The 22,375-nt window shown below is 41.6% G+C and overlaps 1 protein-coding gene across 3 annotated transcripts in view; it reads left to right on the forward strand.

The window, feature by feature from the left end:
• The first annotated feature begins 10,765 nt into the window (after positions 1-10,765).
• Positions 10,766-22,375, forward strand: part of COL17A1 (collagen type XVII alpha 1 chain) — a 50,215-nt gene continuing 38,605 nt past the window's right edge. For 2 of the 3 annotated variants that reach the window (XM_066354534.1, XM_066354531.1), the window contains exons 1-6: positions 10,766-10,954; positions 15,686-15,748; positions 18,163-18,207; positions 19,238-19,342; positions 20,266-20,397; positions 21,822-21,869. In XM_066354534.1, the coding sequence (XP_066210631.1) occupies positions 15,697-15,748; positions 18,163-18,207; positions 19,238-19,342; positions 20,266-20,397; positions 21,822-21,869 (382 nt within the window). In that variant the 5' untranslated portion in view covers positions 10,766-10,954; positions 15,686-15,696. Of the gene's footprint in view, positions 10,955-11,125; positions 11,182-15,685; positions 15,749-18,162; positions 18,208-19,237; positions 19,343-20,265; positions 20,398-21,821; positions 21,870-22,375 lie in introns of all 3 variants that reach the window. The other variant, XM_066354532.1, reaches the window with a different exon arrangement.

Raw genomic sequence — 22,375 nt, forward strand, 5'->3', positions numbered from 1 at the left:
ATAAAAAGAGACAAACTAATGATACACATAATGACATGAATGAATCTCAAATACAAAGTCAAAGAAGCCAAATTCAAAAGATATTTACCTTATGATTCCATTATATGACACTCAGGAAAAGGCAAAACTGTAGGGATAGAAAACAGGTAAGTAGCTGCCAGGGGCTAGAGATGTGGATGGACTGCAATAGAGCACAAGGGAATTTGGGGATGTGATGAAGCTGGTCTATATCTTTTTTTTTTATTCTTATTAATTTTAATGGGGTGACATCAATAAATCAGGGTACATATGTTCAAAGAAAATATGTCCAGGTTATCTTGTCATTCAATTATGTTGCATACCCATCACCCAAAGTCAGATTGTCCGTCACCTTCTATCTAGTTTTCTTTGTGCCCATCTCCCTCCCCCTCCCCCCCCCCAACCACCACACTCTTGTCCATGTCTCTTAGTCTCGTTTTTATGTCCCACCTACGTATGGAATCATGCAGTTCTTGTTTTTTTCTGATTTACTTATTTCACTCCGTATCATGTTATCAGGATCCCACTATCTTGTTGTAAATGATCCAATGTCATCATTTCTTACGGCTGAGTAGTATTCCATCATGTATATGTGCCACATCTTCTTTATCCAGTCATCTATTGAAGGGCTTTTTGGTTGTTTCCATGTCTTGGCCACTGTGAACAATGCTGCAATGAACATGGGGCTGCATATGTCTTTACGTATCAATGTTTCTGAGTTTTGGGGGTATATACCCAGTAGAGGGATTGCTGGATCATAAGGTAGTTCTATTTTCAGTTTTTTGAGGAACCACCATACTTTCTTCCATAATGGTTGTACTACTTTACATTCCCACCAACAGTGAATGAGGGTTCCTTTTTCTCCACAGCCTCTCCAGCATTTGCTATTACCTGTCTTGTTAATAATAGCTAATCTAACAGGTGTGAGGTGGTATCTCATTGCAGTTTTGATTTGCATTTCTCTAATAACTCAAGAAGATGAGCATCTTTTCATATATCTGTTGGCCATTTGTATTTCTTCCTGGGAGAAGTGTCTGTCCATGTCCTCTTCCCATTTTTTTATTGGATTGTTTGTTTGTTTGTTGTTGAGTTTTATGAGTTCTTTGTATATTTTGGATATTAGGCCCTTATCTGAGCTGTTATTTGAAAATATCATTTCCCATTTAGTTGGCTGTCTGTTTATTTTGTTGTCAGTTTCTCTTGCTGAGCAAAAACTTTTTAGTCTGATTTAGTCCCATTCATTTATCTTTGCCTTCACTTCTCTTGCCTTTGGAGTCAAATTCATAAAATGCTCTTTAAAACCAAGGTCCATGAGTTTAGAACCTATGTCTTCTTCGAGCTGGTCTATATCTTGAAAATGCTGGTGGTGACTTGACCATATGCATTTGTCAAAACTCATAGGACACGAAAAAGGGCAAATTATACTGAATTTCAGTTACCTGATTCACATTAATTCTGGCAAAAGGCTAAAACACCAGTGTCTCCAAAACACAAGTTGGGAATCACTGGCATAGCAATAGTTCAGAAATTCTTAAATGAATTAAATATAAGTGGAATGTTGAGTCAATGAATATGTCGGGCAACACGGCCTGATTTTCAGCGTAAGTCTATGTACTAGAGATATACCCACAAGGAAAATAATGGTAACCATAAACAGATAATAGGGTGCGGTCTTCATCCTAATAAAGATAATCCTTGTGTGGACATGTTTTGTGAGAACCAAGCTTGTCTTCTGAATCATGGCCTGCAGTACAAGAGAATGTTCATCACCTGACACAGGCTTTTCAGATCTTTGGGCTAAGTGCCATTAGAATCCAGTAACAAACCCAGCTGTCCTGTGGCTTCCTGATGTTTTGTTGAATTGTTTTTCCTTGCTCCCTAGTAGGGATCAAGCTTCACACACATTTTAAACAACTGGCCTATTTATATTAAATGATTCACTTTGGAGATCACATCTTTTTCTGTGAGCAGTATTGAAGTTGTCATCTTCTTGATGCTTCTGACATCCTTCCCATGTTATTTCTGAGCAAATACAGGGCAAATAACTTGGTCTGCCCCAGTTCTTAGAGAGGCTTAACACTACTAGGGTGGGCAGGTAAACATTGCCAAATATAAGGCTTGAAATGACTTCCTGTCCAGACAGAAGGATTTTTGTTTCTTCCATGAATGGAGAATCTTGGAATCCAAGGGATTTTTTTTTTCTGATTATGAAAGAGTAGCAACTAGTAACACTGACACTTCACACATTTATCTTTGGCTCATTGCTATCTTTTTTTTTTTTTTTTTAAAGCTGCAGTCAGAGAGCTGAGTGTTTTGTTTTGTTTTTTAATTTTTTTTAATTTATTTATTCATTTTAGAGAGGAGAGAGAGAGGGAGAGAGAGAGAGAGAGAGAGAGAGAGAGAGAGAGAGAGAGAAGGGAGGAGGAGCTGGAAGCATCAACTCCCATATGTGCCTTGACCAGGTAAGCCCAGGGTTTCGAACCAGCGACCTCAGCATTTCCAGGTCGACGCTTTATCCACTGCGCCACCACAGGTCAGGCCATTGCTATCTTTTGATAAAGTAAATTTATAAATGTTAAATTGTTAAAAATAAGTTACAGATAATTTAGTAGGGCATGTGTTAGAAAAACAGTGGTTTTAAACTAATAAATGTATCACCTACATCTGATATATTCTAATATTTGTCCTATTTTCTTCGCATCCTAAAGTCTTCAAAACATAAACCATTTTTTTAACCTCACATTTGTAACATGTTAGGTAATGAACAAAGGACAGTATGGGAGAGGGAAATGTTGGTGGCAAAATGGCATCAGGTGTTAGACCAGTGGCATCGGATCAGACCTGGGTTCAGCAACCTCGGGACTGGGGTCTGGCTAAGAAAGAATTCAGAGCCAAGATTCAAACTATAAGAGAAAGTTTATTCAGCAAGCAAAGTGAATATACACTTGAAAGATTTGAGCAGGTGACCCAAAAAGCTGCCCCAGGGTGCTGGCAAGGGGTCCTTTTAACCCCTCAAGGAGATTAACTACTTCCTTCTTTAAACTGACCTATCGGGACCTATCCCACTGATTCCTGTCCTTTTCTCCAGCCCCTTGTTTCTTCTCTAAGGTGGTCTACTACATGACTAACTAGCTATATGCCAGGGGAGAAAAGGTCAGAGGAGGGTCTTACCCACATGATCAGTGACAAGTTAGCAGAAGAAAGGATGCCTCTGGGGTGAGGTCCTAACTTACAATACTTATTTTCAATACTTGCTCTCCTGGTTCTGCCCATTGTTAGATACCTGAGACTTTCTTCTCTGGTGACATCTCATGCCTGATCTATTGTCCTACTCTGCTCATGCCTGTCTACCTCCCTACTACAGGTAAGGAATTTTTGTTTTTAATTCTACTGAAATGTAAAATGTAACAGGTAGACCTTTGAGGAAGGTAACTTGGCAGGGAAGAGGAGGGAAGTTGTCAGTGGTTGGCTCAGAAAACTTCAGCATCACGCTAGGCCCTTCCCTCTCTCTCATCCTAACATCAATCACTAAAAGCCTTGTCTCTGCCCAGCCTCACTGCTATTGCCCCTTGGTTCCTTTTCTTTTTCATTCTTGTCCTGCTGAACTTCAAGCCTGTATTATCTTTACCAAAACTGTTGTCATTGTGTCCTGATCAGTCTCACTATCTCATTTCTTCTTTTCTGGCTCACTCTCTACAGCAGGGGTAGGGAAGCTTTTTGGCTGAGAGAGCCATGAACGCCACATATTTTAAAATGTAATTCCGTGAGAGCTATAAAACGACCTGTGTACGTTACACATTATCCAATAAAAATCTGGTGTTGTCCCAGAGGACAGCTGTGATTGGCTCCAGCCACCTGCAACCATGAACGTGAGCGGTAGGAAATGAATGGATTGTAATACATGAGAATGTTTTATATTTTTAATCTTTTTTTTTTTTTAATTAAAGATTTGTCTGCGAGCCAGATGCAGCCATCAAAAGAGCCACATCTGGCTCACAAGCCATAGGTTCCTGACCCCTGCTCTACAGTGTCACCAAATTAATCTTTGTTAGGCCCAGTTCTTATCATTTAATTTTTTTGATTTCCTATAAATTCCCCTTTACCCACAGAAGACACAGACACTCCTGAGGCTGTTGTTGCTTATTTCCCACAATTCAATTGGCACACTCTACACTTCCAACTTCTCCCCATCTACTTTTTTCTACTCTATTTTCACTGTTTTACCATTCTCCACCTGTACCTTACTTTTTCCTGTACCTGTACCCTTCACACTGGACTCCTTGATACTCTAGCTTCATCTTCAGCTTCTTACTACCAACCATCTTTTTTTTTTTTTTTTTTTTATAATCTTTTTTTTTTTAAGCTGGAAACGGGGAGAGACAGTCAGACAGACTCCCGCATGCACCCGACCGGGATCCACCCGGCATGCCCACCAGGGGCGGAGACTCTGCCCACCAGGGGGCAATGCTCTGCCCCTCCGGGGTGTCACTCTGCCGCGACCAGAGCCACTCTAGCACCTGGGGCAGAGGCCAAGGAGTTATCCCTAGTGCCCGGGCCATCTTTGCTCCAATGGAGCCTTGGCTGCAGGAGGGGAAGAGAGAGACAGAGAGGAAGGAGGGGGGGGTGGAGAAGCAGATGGGCGCTTCTCCTATGTGCCCTGGCCGGGAATCGAACCCAGGTCCCCTGCATGCCAGGCCGACGCTCTACCACTGAGCCAACCGGCCAGGGCCTACCAACCATCTTTTAAAGCCCAACTCAAACGACATTTCTTTTTATTGGCTGATGCACACAGCTGAAATGCTTCCGAAATTTCTAATGGTTTATATTTTTCTTTATATTGTAATTATTTGTACATGTTGAATATATCCATATTTTTTTTACATTGTTAATTCCTTGAAGTCAGGTTTTATATCTCATCTTCTATTGTATCTATACACCCAGTGCATGTTCATGGTAGACACTTAATAGGTATTTGTTTACTCATTCAACAAATATGTGAGTTTTGAATGGATAAATGAATTAATAGATTTAAAATTGGAAATGCAAGAAAGGAAACCAGAATGCTTTGTTATTATAATAAAAGCTGCAGGGACAATTCAATAACCATTATAGAAAAGAAAAGCTGATGAAGACCTTAAGCCCATGTACGAAGGGCAGGATTTGGTATTATTTCTCAGTTGCAGCCTTTCAAAAACCAAATGCTTCATAAGCTGTGACATATGCTGTTGCTGTAATTGTTTATAGGAAAGTCTTGTTATCCAGGAGTACATGCTAATCAAAAAGAAAGCTAGTCGGAAATATGGTCTTTTAGTCTTAGAAATGTAGTGGCAGCCCTGGCCAGTTAGCTCAATCAGTTAAGAAAGTAATCCATAGGCCCTAGCCAGTTGGCTCAGTGGTAGAGTGTCGGCCTGGCGTGCAGGAGTCCCGGGTTCGATTCCCGGCCAGGGCACATAGGAGAAGCGCCCATCTGCTTCTCCACCCCTCCCCCTCTCCTTCCTCTCTGTCTCTCTCTTCCCCTCCCGCAGCCAGGGCTCCATTGGAGCAGAGTTGGCCCAGGTGCTGGGGATGGCTCTGTGGCCTCTGCCTCAGGTGCTAGAATGGCTCTGGTTGCAACAGAGCGACGTCCCAGATGGGCAGAGCATCGCCCCCTGGTGGGCATGCCAGGTGGATCCCAGTCGGGCGCATGCGGGAGTCTGTATCCCCATTTCCAACTTCAGAAAAATTCAAAAAAAAAAAAAACAGAGAGAGAGAGAGTAATCCATAAATGACAAGGTTGTGGGTTCGATCCCTGGTCAGAGTACACACAGGAAACAACCAAGAAATGCACAACTGAGTGGAACAACAAATGCTTTCCTCATCCTCCCTTCTCTCTCCTTCTTCTCTCTGTCTCTCTAAATAATCAATAAAAATTAAGCCCTGGTCAGATAGCTCAATTGACTGGAGCATTATCCCAGAGTACGGAAGTTGCTGATTTGATTTCCTGGTTAGGGAACATACAGGAGCAGCCTGATGTTCTTGTCTCTCTCTGGCCCTGCCTCTCTCAAAAATAAAAAATAAAAAAGTAATAGCAACCTGCAACAAATAATCATATTATCTTTATTTTAATATATAAGAATTAATTTTTAAACAATTAGTAAGTAGATTTATTGTCCAGCAAGAAAGTTGAATCAATTATTATAGATAGTGGAATTATCTCACTAAATATAAAATTATTTTCTCCTTCAGTGAACTTTACTTCTTATTGTCCCTTTGGAATGCAAGGCAAATGTGTCTCAAAGCTTTAGGATCCCTGGATGAAAGTATGACAAAAACATATCACTATCATGTGATGCTGCTATGGCAGGAGGGTTACAGAATAGGCAGAAATCCATCCACAGGGTACATTCCTTTAAACCAAACAAATACAGAAAAATCTATGTTCACAAAGATTAATGAGGTAGTAAATAGTCCCATTTGACAAAAACAGCCACCCTAATCACCAAAAACTGGATTTACACATCATTTTTCAGAAACTCATCAGCTATAGAAAATAGGGTAGGCCTGTACTTACATTGCTCTACAAGTAATAAGAGTCTGGTCACCAGGTGCCACTCTGGCTACATGTAAATAGACATCCTTTCTCCCCAACTTTGTTAAAAGTCAGTAGATAATTTTGGGAGAATGAATATTTTTCTGATTGCCTCCTAAGGAAATTTTCTTTCTAGTCCATCAAAAATTGATAGAATGTGATTCATTAAACACAGCTCCAAATGGATCAAGGAACAAGAAACACCTTTCCAGTGTCTTAGTCACTGTTCTCTCCTAAATCTGATTGTTCCTTAATACTAGCAAGAATTTTGTTGCTTTCTGGCTAACTTGAAACACTTAAAAGACAATTCCCTTAGTACCAAGATATGGTAGGAACTTAACATATGAACATTGAATGAGCAAAAGGTTTCTTTCACTCCCTATACCAAGATAAGTCTTATTATAAATTATTTTTGCCCTGCACAATAAATGACAAACCTTGAGTAATGAGAATATAGTCAATATATATAGCATATACTCAACATATAAAAAAATACTAGAATATCAGTTATGACAAAAATGCAATTGGAGGAAAATAATAGCCATGCTGATTTCAATGGTTGGTTAGCATGTTTGGTTTTATGTTGTAATTATATAAGCTGAATAATTGATCAGTCTCTGGTTGCCATCTCCTAATACAGATTTTTATCTAAAATCATTAATTATATCAACATCATAATGCTGTTGACTGAAAATATCCTCACTGTTCAGATGGTTTTAGTTCTTGTTTAAGTTGTCATTTGCCCTCAGCCTGTTCTATTTTGATATTGTCTATTTCCTTTCAGTTCAAGCTATGGGCATACTTAAATCTTAATAATACACAGGCAGTGAGAATCAAGGGTTCAAGAGTCGAGTGGAATATAGGCTCCGTACTGTTTAGAAAACATCTCCTGGTCCTCCACCTGTGTCTTCCTTTACTCTCACACTACTACCACACACACAACACTTCTGATACTAGATTGGGAGTGGGGAGAAGTTTCATAATGTGACACCAAGCAATTCTCTGTGACATTAGTTAGGTGTCCTAAAAGTTAACTTAATTCTGACACTATCTACCTGGAGATAGCATCAGATCCCACAGGTTAAACACTCAGTCCCATGAGACTACCCCCTCTCTCCACTTTAAATGCCAACCACAAGTGCTAGGTCCCCAGGTTACCCACAACTTCTGTTCAATCTGGTTACAAATTGGAGGTTCTCATGACACTCTTCCCCTTGGATTCAATTATTTGCTAGAACAGTTCACAGAACTCAAGGAAACACTTACTCACATTTACCAATTTATTAAAGGATGTGATTAAGGATACAGATGAAAAGACACATGGGGCGAGGTCTGGGAGGGTCCTGAGCACAGGAGCCTCAATCTTCCTGGAGGTGGGGGAGTGTCACTCTCCCAGTGGATGAACTCACCTACCTGGGAGCTCTCTGAATCCCATACTTTGGGAATTTTTATGAAGGCTTCATTATGTAGGTATGATTAGTCATTTAACTTCTTTTCCAGTTCCTCTCCCTTCTCTGGAGCTACTTAAGAGCTGTTACTCAATTTCTCTGAATTCTATTTCTCCAGCTATAAAATAAAGATAATACACACTACTTAGAGTTGCTGTATGGATTAAATAAGATAATTCATGTAAAATATCTGACACAGAATAGACCTTAAAATAATATTAGTTCCAGTCTCTCTTCTTTCTTTATCCAAACATTCATACAATGCCCATACAGATGTGTGTATGTCAATTTAAGAACACTTGCCAAGTACCAGAAACCACCTCCCGGCCATGACCTATGAGACCTGTGTGATCTAGCCCTGCCTGTCTCTCTAGCTTCTCTTCCTATGCCACTCTCCCTTCACTTGGTGCACTTAAATGCATTGGCATCACTGTTCCTCAAACCCATCATGCTTCTTCCACTTAGAACCTTCTCAAATACTGTGTTTCCTGTCTAGATGCTAGAACACTCTCAACCCTTCCTTTCACCTATGTAATCTCTATTCAATCTTCATCTATCTGTTTAAATGTCACTTTTTTAGCAGGACTTTTCCTTACATGCCTCCTCAAGATTATGTCTGCTCTCACACAGTACCCAGAATTCTTCCTTCATATTCTTAATTGTATATCAGTACAAAATTATTTGCTGTGTACATAATTTGTTATAAACTGTTCCTCTGCCTCAAAATCAAATGTTGAAGCCCAACCCCCAGTACCTTAGAATGTGACAGTATTAGGATATTTTCATGGCCCTTAAAGAAGCAATTAAATTAATATGAGTCTGTTAAGATGGGCCCTGATCCAAACTGACTGCTGTCTTTATAAGAAGAGGAGATTAGGATATATAGATAGAGACAGCACAGGTACACATTCAGAGAAAAGGCCATGTGAGGACCTACCAAGAAGATAGCCAAGCCATCTGCATGCCAAGGAGAGAGGCCTCAAGAGAAACCAAACCTGCTGGCACCTTGATCTTAGACTTTCAGCCTCCAGAACTGTGAGAAAAGTAGTTTCTGTTGTTTAAGCTACTAGAATTTTGTTACAGAAGTCCTAGCAGAGTCTTACATTGTTTAAGGCCTATCTTACTCCACAAGTCTGTGTGAACTCCCTAAAGAGAGAGGATGTCTATATTTCACCACTGAAATCTCAGCATATAGTTCAATGTCTGGCTCCAAGCAGGAGCTAATATATTTTTGTTTAATTTATGAATTAATGAATAAGTGAATGAATGCTGCAGGGTTGTATCAATTTCATACTGTTTTTCTTCCAGATTTTTCAATCTTCTCCTATAAGATTGACAGCAGACATATTGAGGCTTATTTGGGTAAGGTAGAAACATCCCAGAAAACAAAAAGTCAATAGTGTCACATTGAATGGGTTCTGAAATGTGTGACTCCATAGACAGCAGCCACCCTGAACATGCCTAACACACCCGATCTCCTCTGAAATGTGTGACTCTAAAGCTCAACATTAGGAGTTTTGGAGTGAGAACCCCACAGGTGATGCTCAAACCTTTCCATGCTGTTTGAGTGCCCAGAAGAGCAGGGTGCAGACATGCATTGGTGCTCTGCTAAAGGAATTCCCTCCAGGGTCTTGGAATGATGCCTCAGAATTGGAAGTCCAAAGCTGACACTGGATCCCAAGAAGATGCTATGAATCGAAGGAACCACTGAGTAAGTTCTAAGTTCAGACTTCCCATATTACCTACACTAAGAATCTCAAGCTAGTTTTTAGGGGTCTTGGAAAGCCAGAAGCTCTCCAGGTATTCATAAGAATTCTCTATGAACAACTAAGGAACCGCAACAAAGAATTGATGTTTCTCATCTCTCTCCTTTCCTGTCTGTCTGTCCCTATCTGTCCCTCTCTCTGACTCTCTCTGTCTCTGCCACACACACTCACACACACAAAAAAATCTCTAGATTGGTGCAAATTGATTCTCTGGGGAAGTCTAACAGCCCCGTGAAATGCACCGTGAAATTAGTTACAGAGCCTTTGGGAGTTCACACATGTGTACAGAGACTGGTTGCTGATTTGAGAGGCAAGAAGACCCTTGCCCCTCCCCAACAGTATCTCTCCATTATTTAGGTGGCTGTGTGCCTAAAATCCTGTCACTAACATGTCACTCTTTGAAGTCAGCATTATTACACCAGGTTATCTCATTTAAAAAATTAATTTCTGTCCCACCAACTGCTCCACATTTTTAGTAAACTCTTATTCCAAATTAGTTCACCTACTATTTCTTCCAGGTGGACTAGACCTGGCTTGGGTTGGAATGGGGGAAAGAGGGCAAGGATCTCAAACACCAATACAGCCAATTTCACAGTGTTTTTAGGGCTCAGACAACTTGACGACCGGCCCCCACATGCCTAAGCTACACCACAAATCTTGCACATTGGGATTTCGACTACTCAATGTCAGTGAGAAAGGGGAATACCAAGTTGTGGCAGTTCTCTGGCTATTGAAGGTAAGAAGTAATAAAATGGAATTTTCTTTATACTGACCTTTGTTCCATTTTCCTCATGGGCACAGAAATGGTTTATCTTTCTAAACAGGTAGGAGAAAATTTCTGCCTCCTATAAAGTTTGATTCCTGGAGGCAGATTTTTTTTTTTAATCCTGCAAGTGTCAGATAATTGGAAGGGTGGAGTAATGCTGTAAACCACGACACACCTTTGTCAGGACTTGTCTGGAAGCAAAGAGCTGAAAGAAACAAGGGGGAGAGAAGAAGTGAACATTTTTGAAAGATCACTCAGCTTTAACACACCTTGGATGGGTCTGGATAAAAAAAGTGGGAACTGCAAACATCTAGAAGAAAACATCAGGGGAAGAAAGAGGGGGGATTTATTCAAAGTTATTTTCCATTCCTTCAAAATCTCAAACTAGGTAAGTAACAGGAAGAACTTGACCTTTCTTTTCCTAAGACTTGAATTTGAGGTTTGCCACTTAGAACATAAATGTTGGAGAAAATAAGATGCAGTTGTTGAATTTCAAGAATTCTGGTTGAAGTGGTTAATTGATTGTAAATAATTACTTTGATTTACCCATTGTGCTTAGGATAGGCCTTTCAAGGGAACAACAAGAAAGATTCATCAGTGGGAAAGAAGAAAAAGGTCAGTTAAGATAAACTGGGCTCTAGTGGCTAGTTATTGTTGTTATTGTTGTTGTTTTGTATTATTTTCAGTATTATAAAATGGCTTGTGTTGTTTTATTTAGATTATACAGTTTATAATTTCTTCTTTCTCATTCTCTCTCTCTCTTTCTCTCTCTCTCTCTCTCTCTCTCTCATTCTCCCCACTCCTTCTATTCCCCCCTCTCTCTCTTTGACAGCAGAGGTAAAGTATAGATAAGGGGCCCCTTCTGGAAGCAGCCCCGAGCACTAGGCCTCCATGCTAGCAGGTTCTGATTAAGCTCAAGGGGCTGGGCGAACACTGTTGTTTATCACACTCTAAGATTACTTCTTTCCTAATCTAAAGTAAAGTGAAATATCTGGAATAATATAATTAATCCAGGAATTTCCTGGAGTCAAATGTAGAAAAGAAAAAAGAAAAAAAATATTTTATGTGTGTTTACACTTCAATTGGCCAACTTGGGCCCCCCCAAAATTATTTGGGGGTGAGAATTACCCGCTGAGATGTCTCACTGGACCACATTAACTACTAACTGACAAATTACCACCTCACTTTCTGAAGTACAGGCAAAGTGTCTGCTACATCACTTCTTTTGAGAAGCAGTTAATCAGTAGTCTAAGAGTTGGATTTGTTATGTCCAGAAAATGTAGTGAGATTTTATAAAAAGTTCTGTTTGAAAAGCTGCTTCCCACCTCTGCATGCTTGTACCTGGAGCTAAGGCCCAGAGCTAAGTCAGAGCTAAACTAAAACAGGTGTCCAGTCCCTTCAGGGAATCAGAGGGGGCTGTTTTACTCTCAGCCTCTTCAAAACACCTGCAAAAATCTGAGCAGAATTTACAAGGGAAAGCTAAAGTGACCAATTCTGCTTTAAGTGTAGATAGAAACTCCTTGTTTTAGTGAAATTAATCTGACCTAGTAACTGCCCACGTTCTTAGATGATGCCTGACCAAAAGAAATGTGTCTGCCTGGTCTGGCTCATTTGTTAACAGCAGTAGTGTTTAACAGAACAGGGCGGTAAACAAGCGGCGTAATCACAAAGCTGGTGTCCAAGCTCCCCCACTCCCAAGTTACGAAAATCAAGGATGCCAAATATTGCAAGTGGGCAAACCCCTTACGGGGGTAGAAACAAAAGCTTCTGAGACAATCAACCCCAGAGCATTGTGTTTTTTTGCTATCAAACTGCTTGACCCTTCTGTGTTTATAGATCAATAGCTAGTGGATGGTCTTCCTGCACTTTGGCCAGTTTGTTTTTGTTTTGTTTTAAAATTTAAAGTGTATAGAGATTGGAGTAATAGGAACTGTAAAAATACTTGCAATACCTTAGCAGAATATAGGGGCATTTATTTTTAAGACAGAAAATAAGGAGAAAAACAGCTTCTCTATTCCCTTCTTTGTATCAAAGACCAGGTGTTGAATGAGTCATTTAAATACGATAAGATCTATGTCATGGTTTATTATTGCTATCTTAACTTATGTGTGTGATATACCACATCATCATTGGACTAGTTTTAGGTGGATATGACATCATTTAAAGGAAGTGGAAAGAACAGAACTCATGAAGGTAGAAAAAAGATTTTGAATAGCATTTTCTTGCATCAGAAAATGACGGGATCATTTTCGACATCTTCAACAGAGTATTGACTATAAAATAACCACGAAGCAGCCCCTCAGAACTATGGATGGAAATTAGCATACTTTTGGAATTGAGAACTTGAGTGATCTGCTCATCCTCAGTTCTAGTGAAGGGGCCTAGATGCCCCTTCAAACATCCAAATTTAAAATTACTCTGACTGTGCTTCCATTAAGTGGTGTTTTTGGAGGAGAGTATTGGTGAGCACCGCTGGAAAGACAGGATTGGGCTTGTGCCTGGGCATGTAATTTCCTTTCCCTAATGTTAGCTATCTTTTTTAAACTATTAGCAATTAAAATGTTTAAAAAAGATAGTTTTGTGGAAATACTGTAAGTCCCACAGGATCATCCCAGTCTAGGTTTGTGCCTCAAGCCCTCATTGTCTATTATTTTGATAACCCATTTATAGAAAGTTTCCTCTCACATTTGATTTAAAGGAATCCATCCCCCAACACATTCCTGCCCCTTCAGACTATCAGTCTGAGAGAGAACTTGGACAAAGTCAATAGAGCCCCCGTTCTATACATTTCAGGCCCAAAAAATCATTCTGTTTGGCCACAGGATACACATTTGAGGGGCGTCAGGCTGAGAGAAAGGCAAGGGTTCACTACTTGTACCTACCTAGGGCACGTTTTATCCCAGGATACCAGCCAGTGAGGAGCCTCCAGGCCCTGGAGGAGGACATCTAATTTCTTAGCAAGCTGTCTGTCCATCCCCGCTGGAAGTTGGGAAACCCTTGGCTTTTTACTGTACATCTCAAGGCTACATAATTAGGACTTAAGGAAAAAGACAGAGGGGCTGAGAAATGTCTGTTATTTTTCTGGGTATAGAAAGAACAAGAAAACACTTGCCAGTTTGCTGCTTGAACATTTCAACTCTTACCAAAGAGAGCTGTCATCAGCCTGCCTTGTTGGCTACAAGTGGAATAAACCCATCCAATCCCAAATTTATAGCTGCCGGCAGCAACTTACATTAAAGGATCAAAATAAGCAATAATTTGTGGGACGTAAAAGATTCCATGGATTGTTAAAAACAATTCCTTTCAGGATAATGTTTCGTATCAATTCAGGTGTCATCCTAGGTACACCCACTGGCAGCCAGGTGCATTTAAATGTTTACTCTCCAAAATGCCTCCTGGTTCACAACTAATGGCCAATTAAAAAATAATAATAATAAGTGGAGAGTGGCTTCAGAGGTGCCAAGACAATTAATGCTTAAACAAAGGATATCAGAGAGGGTGTCTGGTTGTATGTAGCTTTATATGACAAACCATATAGGTTATTGCTGAAATGCAGACAGAGTCATGGGCCAGGCTTGGCCTTCCAGTGAGGCTGGACTCCCTTGTTAAACTTCTTATGGAGCCCCTCTTCTTGACTTTGGGACACATACCTACAAAAAGACCTTCGGTGGCTCTCAGATCTACCTAGGAGTTTTTCTGAGATGCCTCATTCTTTGCCTAGAGCTGTATTTTTAAAAATTTAAGGAGTAAGAAGTTGGAACATTCAACCAGGCCCTGAAGCTAACTATGCTGAGCTTGGTTAATTCTACTAGGTAGTTGACCAGCTGGTCTCATGTGGTCTTGCTTTTCAAGGAGGGAAGTTACTAAAGACTACATTATGACTTTCATGGGCCCTAGACACCTTTGCCTTTGCCTTTGCCTTTGGGACCCCTTCCTTCAGAAAAAAAAGCAACTTTGAAAAATTGTACTTATATTATAACTGCATTGGAAAAAGGTAATCCAAGTTGCATTGTGCCCATTTTTCCTTCTGATTTTGAAATTAAACACTTTTGAGGGCACCTAAAAGTATGATGGGATCAAGAAAGGGGTGTTCTGGGCAGAAGTGGCTTGCCCAAGAATTCCAGAATCCAGTTTGAACTTCATCCAAAAATCACCTGGGAGTAAAGAAAGGTTAGGGGTGGGGGAAAGAAGACCGAAGGGAAAGGCAGAGTTCAAGTCTTTCCAGAATCTGAGACTGGGACCTACATCCAAAAGGGCCCGGTTGGGCTGTACAATCCTGTGTGTTTAGGCCTGAACCCCACCCCAACCCATCCCTTGATGTCAGCCCTGCCTCATCCCATCCACACTCCAGGGCACAATGGACAGGAGCTCAGCGACTTTCCTTTCCAGGAGCAGAGTAAGCATGAATGGAGAACATACCTCACACGTACCAATATGTATTTTCCTACATATGTCAATAGATTTTACACATATTTCATTCATATATTTTTTCTATTTATGTCTGCAAAAAAAGCATACTAAGGCCTCGTTTGTTATGAAGAGAAAGTTTTGTATTATTAAAAGTGTAAAGTTCCATACAAGTATGACCATTATAGTGATTTTTATCCTGATTTCAATCCATCAAACATCATTCTCACACCCAAACTCTAAATAATAAAGCATAAATGTTGTATATTCGTAGAGCTCCATATAGAGCACTGAACATTATGGGATTACATCAGAATGAGTTAGCGGAGAGCACTAAGTGCTTTGACAGATAGCTATCCTTCAGCTGTTTGTTACTTTGACAAAGGATGCAGGTTTATAGTCAAAGGTCCCAGGCACCACATCTTATATCAAACCCTTTAATACCCAGCAGGGGGCAGGCAACCTGCTCAATCAGATTCTGAAAAATAAGATCTCAGTGCAAGGAAGAGAATCTAAATTGGAACTATTAAATTATTCCATTATAAATGATATAAGCAGTAGGATGCCTCATTAAAAATTTGCACATAAATGAATTATGCTTTGAATTCCGGGAACCAAGTTTTAGGTTCCCAGCTTGAATAGTAGGGACCTATGAGTATGAAAAGTAATGGTAAGTAGCATGGTTGTTTATGGTTTCTGGCTTTTCCCACAGGTGGCGATGGTATGGATGTGACCAAGAAACATAAGCAAGATGGCACTGAAATCACAGAGAGAAGTAAGAGCATAATATTTATGTCATGATCAAAGTAATAAAAATTTGGAAAGAGTAAATAATTTATCCCTAATTCCACTGTATCATTTTTTCTACTTTTTAATGTTTTTGTTTTTAGGGGGGTTTGATTTGGCTTTAAAAAAAACTGTCATTTTAAAGATATTCTGAAAAAAAGACTTTATTTCTTCCCTTGAGAGATGCCTTGTGTTGATTTTTATCATAACATACTTGTAATCAAAATGTGTTCTGCTTTTTCTTCAAAAAAGATGAAAACTGCCACTTGATGTATAGTTTTTATAACCAGCATTTTTAATGGCTGCATAATATTCTGTTGAATGAATTTGCTATCATGTGTTTAACCATTTCCTTTTTTAGGGATGCAGCACAACAGAAACCCAAAAGAATAACACCCCCATTATTGAAGGGACAAAGTTGGAATAACACTAGTGCCATGGTTGCAATCTACACTGAAAATTGGAAACAGACACAGTTCTTTTGTGAAACTACCTGAATGATAACTTAAAGGCATTGAAACTGTCCCCTTAGCAGCTCTCTTTCACTAATCCTGTGACTTTCATATACCTCCAACAAAAAATTCTGGTCTGTTGCACAGACCTGGAACATTAGGTTAAGAAATAATTTATTGCCTGACCAGGCGGTGGCGCAGTGGATAAAGCGTTGGACTACAATGCTGAGGACCCAGGTTCGAGACCCCGGGGTCGCTAGCTTGAGCACGGGTTCATCTGGTTTGAGCAAAAGCTCACCAGCTTGGACCCAAGGTCGCTGGCTTGAGCAAGGGGTTACTCGGTCTGCTGAAGGCCTGCAGTCAAGGCACATATGAGAAAGCAATCAATGAACAGCGTGTAAGAAAAACTAATGATTGATGCTTCTCATCTCTCCGTTCCTGTCTGTCTGTCCCTGTCTATCCCTCTCTCTAAAAGAAGAGAAAAAAAAGAAATAATTTATTTTATGTGTCAAACAATCCCAAAGGTCCATACACGGAGAGGTTTAGTGAAAGCTCAGGACTATGATTCAAATCAAGCTGCCATTTTAGTCTGAAAAACTGTTACCTTTTGTGCGTGGACTGCTATTTCTGCTATGTTCCTAACCCCTGTTCCTAGGACAAGTAAACTCATTAGGAAAATGCAGTGTGAGGAAGGAAAGGGCAAGGGAAGTGGTTAGTAAGACTGGCGTGGGGTCAGTAGTTATGAGTAGCACAGCTCAGGTGGCACAGAATGATCCTGCACCATCTTCTTCCACCCTTTTCTCCACTCACCCCACCCCATAACCACATGCATGTGCACTTGCACCCGCACATACACATATACCTGGGCATGTGCGCGCGTGTACACACACACACACACACACACACACACACACACACACACACACACAGCATTTAAAGACCAGTGACCTCAGCTAGATAGGTACTCTTCATATCCAATACAGAGGGAGGTAGTGGTGATGGTCATGGTCATTGTCTCCACTATGGTTTGAAGAATCTACCCACCTCCCCATGCTGCCTCAGGGGAGATGGGGACCCAGCAAGGCACAAGATATTTCTTCTAACTGGTATTAAAAAAAAAAACTCCAGAAGCTTTTATGACCTCTATAGACTCTCCATCACTTGGAGTCCAGAGAAACTTAAGTTTAGAAGGCAAAGGGACTGGTTCTTCAAGTCTGTCTTTTTGTTTTTAATTTTTTATTGAATTCATTGGGGTGACATTGGTTAAATAAAATTATACAGATTTCAGGTGTCAAGTTGGTCTTTTATGTTCATCTAGCCCTGAGCTCAGCAAACACCAAATGTGACTTGCCAGCCCCCTTCCTTCCTGCCCCTCCTCACGCTCAAGGAATGCCCTGAAGATTTTAGAATGAACTATGATGTCCTTGAGACACCCCCAAATTCATTTTTAAAAAGTCAAGGTAATTATCCACTTCAGAGTGAAATCAGCCAGGATGATGACCTGGCCTTAGTTGGCCTGGATAACCATTTGGAAGGGTCAGTGCAGAGAAAGAGTGTGACTGGAGACCCTTGAGAATGACTTGAGGTCCCGGTTCTCCTTCAAAGGTCAGCCCAGGCCTGGACTGGCTCTAATTGTTAAACAAGTGACATTGATGCCAAGACAGTTCACTTTTCGGATCAGCAGACCATTCACCGTTCACACATTCAGTGGGTAACTGCCTCCTTTTGGTTCTGAAGAGGTATAAATGTATTTTCCAGGTGCACTAGCCCCATCGCTCCTGCACAGCTATCCACGCACCGCGAGGCAGGTCGCATACCTTACAGCGCAGCACATAAATATCTCTGCTGCACCTAACTCAACGGGCCTCTGACGGACATGAGACTGACCTTGCCAAAGTACAGGGATTTCAGTGCATTACATAGATCTCATCTTTTCTTTGTCTTTTTCTAGTTATCACCGAAACATTAACTACAAGACTTACATCCTTACCACCAAGTAAGTGACTATCTCAAGAGTGAAGAGACTCTTCTCTTCTCTGACTCATGTGTGAAGGACTCGACATGTAACCTTTCCCAGGGGCACTCATGCTCCAGTAGAGCTAATCCAAAACATCTGAAATCTTTTTTCTTATAGTTATAGTGACATAAATTTATATACCATAAAATCCACCAGTTTGAAGTGCATAAATCAATGGTTGGGAGAATATTTACAGAGTTGTGCAGCCATTGCAACAATTTACTTTTAAAACATTTTCATCATGCCACAAAAAAAAAACAAACCCTCATGGGCATTAGTTCCTCCCCATTCTCCCCTCCCGCTCCCCAGTCCCTGAGAACCACAAATCTACTTTTGGTCTCTATAGATTTGCCTAATCTGAACACTAAAGTATTGAAACTCTTACCCAACCTGAACACAGGGTGGGAGCAGGGAAACGCCAGTCAGGCTTCTATGTGAGTTCACCTTTTCCTCAGAAGGTCCCTATGTTTAGTGGATTCTATAATGGAGATCTGAGCCCCAAAGTTACTCATACCCCTCCTAGGAAGCCTGATTCAGGGAGGAGGGGTGTGTGGAAATCCCACCCATCAGGACAGGAAGCTGCAGCATGACAGGCTACCAGGTGGAACACCAGCAACACAGAGCTGTTACTCATCCCTCCAGCATTTCTAGGGGTTGTCATGCCGGGGGCACCAACCAGGCATTTGAAAACAGCAAGCCCAACCCAGGCCCTGGCCTCAAGAGCTCTTCACCACTCTCTACCTTTTCTAATATTTAAATGTTCTTAATAAACAAGTTGCTGTGCTCCACCCAAAAGACATTCCTTTTGAATCAGGTAGAATATTTGCTCTTGACATTTACGTCAGAAACAAAGGAAATGAGAGCACCATTGATGGAAAAGGGACACCAAACCAAGAGAGTCATGGTTGAGAAGGCAGGGAAGGCTTCCAAGGGACAAGGGATGGGGGGGGAGGGGTACCATCTGGGCTGATTCTACCCATAAACTGTCACCTGCTCCTTGTCTCTGCAGAAGGGGGCCCCAGCAATGGTTATGCTAAGACAGTCTCTCTCGGTGGAGGGAGCCGGCTGGAGAAACAGAGCCTGACCCATGGCAGCAGCGGCTACATAAACTCAAGTAAGTGCTTGCTGGTGGGAGCGGTTTGGGGAGGAGCAGACAGGGAGAGAGAGGGTACTGCAAGGAGAGGGACAAAACTGTCATCCTTCCAAATGACCCAAAGAGCTATGTAAATGACACAGGACCCAGGAAAGAAGAGACTTTCAAATTATCTGCATTTAATGCCCACCTAAAATGGGATCAATTTTCATTATTTCCCTAAAATCAATGACAATAATTAATTGAGGAGGCTTCATGGGGAGGTGGCTACTTTCCCACTGAGTCACTCTCTCAGCCATCCTTTTTCAAGAAGGGCGTACACATCTGAAGGTTTACAGTTTGAATTAACAGGAACAACTGAAGAAACTGAAAGATGGGGTCACTCACTGCAAAGGGAACCTGATCCCACACTGTGAGACTTTCCACTGGGTGAGCATTCAATGCAGGCCCATTGTTCCCCACAAAACACTGTTCCGTGGCAGCTTTCAAACTGAAACAGAACAACACAAAACAAGGGGGGAAATACAAGCATGCGCAAAACCCATGATGCCATTTTTTAAAAATCTTGATGTGACACTAAAAAGAAGACAGACACATGGTCAGGTTGACCAATAGAAGTGCCTGCCCTCATCTATTGAGGAACCTTCTGCATTGAATTATGTTCTGGTCCCTCCAACAGTGATCTCCGATTAAATGCCCAGTCCTCAAGAACAATCTATTTCTATACACTGTAGCCATGGGCATCAAAGACCCCCTGCCCTCCCGCAATCAGCTTGGGGAGGAAGGGCAGGAACGATAATGCCACCCCATGGACCTTTACAGCACTACGTCCTCTGGCCCCTCTACAGGTCCCTCTTACATTATGAGTAGCCGATTCACGTGGTTAGTATAACTGGATGCAGTTTGGTGACGTGCTATGAGGACTGACACTATTCTGCTTGCAGGTGGAACCGCCCGAGGCAATGCCTCCACCTCCAGTTATAGGAGAGCTCACTCACCTGCTTCCACTCTGCCCAACTCACCAGGCTCAACCTTTGAAAGGAAAACTCACATCGCCCACCATGGAGTATACGAAGGTATCAGTCCCACAGACTTAGAAGAAAACCACTCTCTTCCCCAGTAATTTCACTCATCCTTTAAAGACTGAAGTATTGGCACCTGTATTCACCTGTGTCTCCCCTTCACCTTTCTCTCCACCCTTCCTTCATGTGTTTTAAGGACTCACACTACTTGGAGACTTAGTTGATCTACTCACCCCTTTATTCATTTATTTAGTCATTTTCTCATGTGGTATTTTGTCAAAAATGTACATGCATTTGACACTATGCAGAAGGCCTTCATGGATGCTTAAATGAATCAGACATGGATCTGGCCTTCAAGGAGCCTATAGTCTCAAAGACATGTTAAGATGACAGATAAAAATATAATGCAAAGTACAAGGGGATTATCATTTCCAACTGAGTCCCAGGAAAGTCTAGGAGGGAGGTGGCATCTGGGTAGGCCTTCATGACAGGTGAGGTTTTGATCCCCAGAGGTGGAGAGATGGGGCACAGCAGCACAGCAAAGACAGGCAGGCGGGCCGGGGCCTGAGCAACAAGCGGCAGTGCTGCTTAGGTAAGAGTGCTTCAGGGACTCAGTGTTTGGACTGTGTTCTGCATATAGTGAGAAGCCAAAGAGATTTTTGAGCAAAAGAGTCAGTCATATTTGAGGTCCAAAACTAGCACTCTGGAAACCACACGCAGGGAAAACACACTGGCACCAACAGGAAGGGAAGCAGTTGAACGCCGTGACAAGTTAGACCGAGGTCAATCGTCCAGGAAAGGGGAAACTGGCTGGGACTAGGGTGGTGGCAGTGCAGGAGGAGAGGCAGAGCTAGCTGGAGTGAGAGGTGTTGCAGAGAAGGAATGGAGAGTTTTGAAAATTGATTAAATGTTGGAAAAAGGAGAGTATCAAAGTTCAGAAATAACAGAAGTAAAACCAGTGAATCATTAACATAGTCATTACTAAAAGTGTATGGTGTGCATACACCAAAAAGACCAGAAACAGGCCACCCCATACCTGATGTAGGACAAGCAGCAGCTAAGGAAGTGAAAACAAAAAAAGAAAAAAGAAAAACCTCCTGCCTTCCTTTGTTCTAATCTTGCCCCACTGAAGTAGGTCAGGGACCAGATTGAGGTGACACAACCACATCCAACAGGCAACATGGGTTTAAATCAGGCACCTGTTGAAGAGCACCCGTCACCCTCCTGAACACGTGGGTTGTGAGGCTCAGAAAGGAGGGACCCAGCACCACCCTCTCAGAAGCTTTTTGGGCTCAAGTGATCATTGGTACAGGCAGGCCTCAAAGAAAATGCAGGTTTGGTTTCAGACCACTGCAATAAAGCAAGTCCTAATCTATTCATGGGTGGAGGGTCTTGCCTTCCATTTGTAAAAATGCAGCGACTGTGAGGTGCACTAAAGCGAAGTGTCCTCACTGCACTGAGTGTCTTCTCCTCTCCAGGGAGCTCCAGCGGCAACTCTTCCCCGGAGTACCCTCGGAAGGAATTTGGTACGTCTCTTCCTTATTTTCTGAAGAAATGGTCAAATGAGGCCCTGGGAAAGTGTCTGGGAGGTGGGGGAGGGCGCTCATGAATTCAATGGATTCTTCTGAAAGAGTTTAACCTCTGCTGACCTGTTTTTTCCTTGCTTTTTATTCTAAAATGTTGAAGGAACTGTCAACCACATTAACTTGCGGTCATAGCCTTTGATGGTGAGACGCTGAAATAGCAAGCCATTCATACAAGGTTCAGGTGTGGACAGATAAGCCCAGGGACCAAGCAACAATTGCAGGATTTTCTCTTCCACAGAGACCTCTGGCAAAGAGGAGTGGGGGTTAGAACACACAAATGCCAAACATGCCAGCACTTGCACCATAGCAGGCCTCAACGGGCACGCGTTAGGCCAAGTGGAACCCAAGAATCTTCACTTAAGTCTTTCGTTCATGCCCTCGGATTCTTGCTGTGCATGTGAATTGATGATATGGTCATTTATCTACAGTCATTATAATTTTATTTG

Source organism: Saccopteryx leptura, chromosome 13 (genome assembly GCF_036850995.1).
Source record: "Saccopteryx leptura isolate mSacLep1 chromosome 13, mSacLep1_pri_phased_curated, whole genome shotgun sequence".
NCBI lineage: Eukaryota > Metazoa > Chordata > Mammalia > Chiroptera > Emballonuridae > Saccopteryx > Saccopteryx leptura.